This window comes from Onychostruthus taczanowskii, unplaced genomic scaffold, assembly GCF_017590055.1.
Source record: "Onychostruthus taczanowskii isolate IOZ18803 unplaced genomic scaffold, ASM1759005v1 scaffold550, whole genome shotgun sequence".
In the NCBI taxonomy this organism is placed as follows: Eukaryota; Metazoa; Chordata; class Aves; order Passeriformes; family Passeridae; genus Onychostruthus; species Onychostruthus taczanowskii.
Genome location: NW_024503125.1, coordinates 1 through 2,037, shown reverse-complemented (window position 1 = coordinate 2,037; position 2,037 = coordinate 1). Strand labels below are relative to the sequence as shown.

The 2,037-nt window shown below is 58.4% G+C and overlaps 1 protein-coding gene across 1 annotated transcript in view; it reads left to right on the top strand.

Moving 5' to 3' along the window:
* LOC121342690 (metastasis-associated protein MTA2-like) overlaps nucleotides 1-2,032 on the top strand; it is a gene marked incomplete at its 3' end in the record, with an annotated part of 9,307 nt that extends 7,275 nt beyond the window's left edge. The window contains exons 8-9 of the mRNA XM_041417286.1: nucleotides 34-173; nucleotides 1,814-2,032. Coding sequence (XP_041273220.1) covers nucleotides 34-173; nucleotides 1,814-2,032 — 359 coding nt within the window. The remainder of the gene's footprint in view (nucleotides 1-33; nucleotides 174-1,813) is intronic.
* Between the last annotated feature and the right edge of the window lie 5 nt (nucleotides 2,033-2,037).

Here is a 2,037-nt window from a genome sequence, read left to right as displayed (position 1 = left end):
TGCCCCCCGTTACCCCCCATGCCCCCCCCCCAGCCTCCCAGTCCCCCCAGTGGTACGCCTGGGGCCCCCCCAACATGCAGTGCCGCCTCTGCGCCTCCTGCTGGATCTACTGGAAGAAATACGGGGGGCTCAAGACCCCCACCCAGCTGGAGGGGGTGACCCGCAGCGCCTCGGTGAGCCCCCAGACCCCAGCCCTGCTGAGGGACCCCCAAAACCTACTGAGAGACCCCCAAAACCCCACGGAGGGACCCCCAAAAACTCCAGGGACCCCCAAAAATCCTACTGAGGGACCCCCAAAATCCCACTGAGGGACCCCCAAAAACTCCAGGGACCCCCAAAAATCCTACTGAGGGACCCCCAAAATCCCACTGAGGGACCCCCAAAAACTCCAGGGACCCCCAAAAATCCTACTGAGGGACCCCCAAAATCCCACTGAGGGACCCCCAAAAACTCCAGGGACCCCCAAAAATCCTACTGAGGGACCCCCAAAATCCCACTGAGGGACCTCCAAAAACTTCTGAGACCCCCAAAAACTCCTGGGACCCCCAAATTCCACTCAGGCCTGCCCGATGTCTGTCAGAACACCCCAAATTCCCTTTGGCACCCCCCTTAGAGACCCCCAAACCCCCCTTACCCTTTAGAACCCCCTAAATCCTCTTTAGAGACCCCAAACCCCCCCTTAAAAATCTCTAAATCCCCCTTAGAATCCCCTAAGCCCCCTTAGGAGCCCCCCAAATTCCTTTTAGATCCCCTCCAAGTCCCTTTAGAGCCCCCAAACCTTTCTAAGAATCCCTGAATTTCTTCTGAGACCCCCCCCCAAAATTCCTGAGAAGCCTCTCCCAGGGTCACCTGTCCCTGTACACCAACAGGGGCTGTTCTGGGAGGGTTTTTGGGAGGATTTTGGGGGTTTTTAACCCTTTCTGACCCCCCAGGAGCCCCACTCGTGGGGGTCACCTGTCCCCAAACACCACTGTGGGAGGATTTTGGGGTTTTTAACCCTTTCTGACCCCCTAGGAGCCCCACTCTTGGGGTCACATTTCCCCATGCACCACCGTGGATGGTTTTTGGGAGGATTTTGGAGTTTTTTAACCCTTTCTAACCCTTTCCCACCCCCCAGGAGCCCCACTCCCGGGGTCACCTTTTCCCGTACACCACCGTGGATGTTTTTTGGGAGGATTTTTGGGTTTTTTAACCCTTTCTAACCCTTTGCCACCCCCCAGGAGCCCCACTCCCGGGGTCACCTGTCCATGTAGGAGCATTTTGGGGTTTTTAACCCTTTGTCACCCCCCAGGAGCCCCATTCCCAGGGTCACCTGTCCCTGTAGGAGCATTTTGGGGTTTTTAACCCTTTGTCACCCCCCAGGAGCCCGATTCCCAGGGTCACCTGTCCCTGTACACCACCGTGGATGGTTTTTTGGGATGATTTTGGGGTTTTTAACCCTTTCTAACCCTTTCCCACCCCCCAGGAGCCCCACTCCCGGGGTCACCTGACGGCGTAGGAGCATTTTGGGGTTTTTAACCCTTTTTCACCCCCCAGGAGCCCCACTCTTGGGGTCACCTTTTCCCGTACACCACCATGGATGGTTTTTTGGGATGATTTTGGGGTTTTTAACCCTTTCTAACCCTTTCCCACCCCCCAGGAGCCCCACTCCTGGGGTCACCTGACGGTGTAGGAGCATTTTGGGGTTTTTAACCCTTTTTCACCCCCCAGGAGCCCCACTCTTGGGGTCACCTTTTCCCGTACACCACCGTGGATGTTTTTTGGGAGGATTTTGGGGTTTTTTAACCCTTTCTAACCCTTTGCCACCCCCCAGGAGCCCCACTCCCGGGGTCACCTGTCGCGGCCCGAGGCGCAGTCGCTGTCCCCGTACACGACGAGCGCCAGCCGTGCCAAGCTGCTGGCCAAGAACCGGCAGACGTTCCTGCTGCAGACCACGCGGCTGACGCGGCTCTCGCGCCGCCTGTGCCGCGACGTGCTGCAGCCGCGGCGGGCGGCGCGCCGGCCCTACGCCCCCATCAACGCCAACGCCATCAAGGC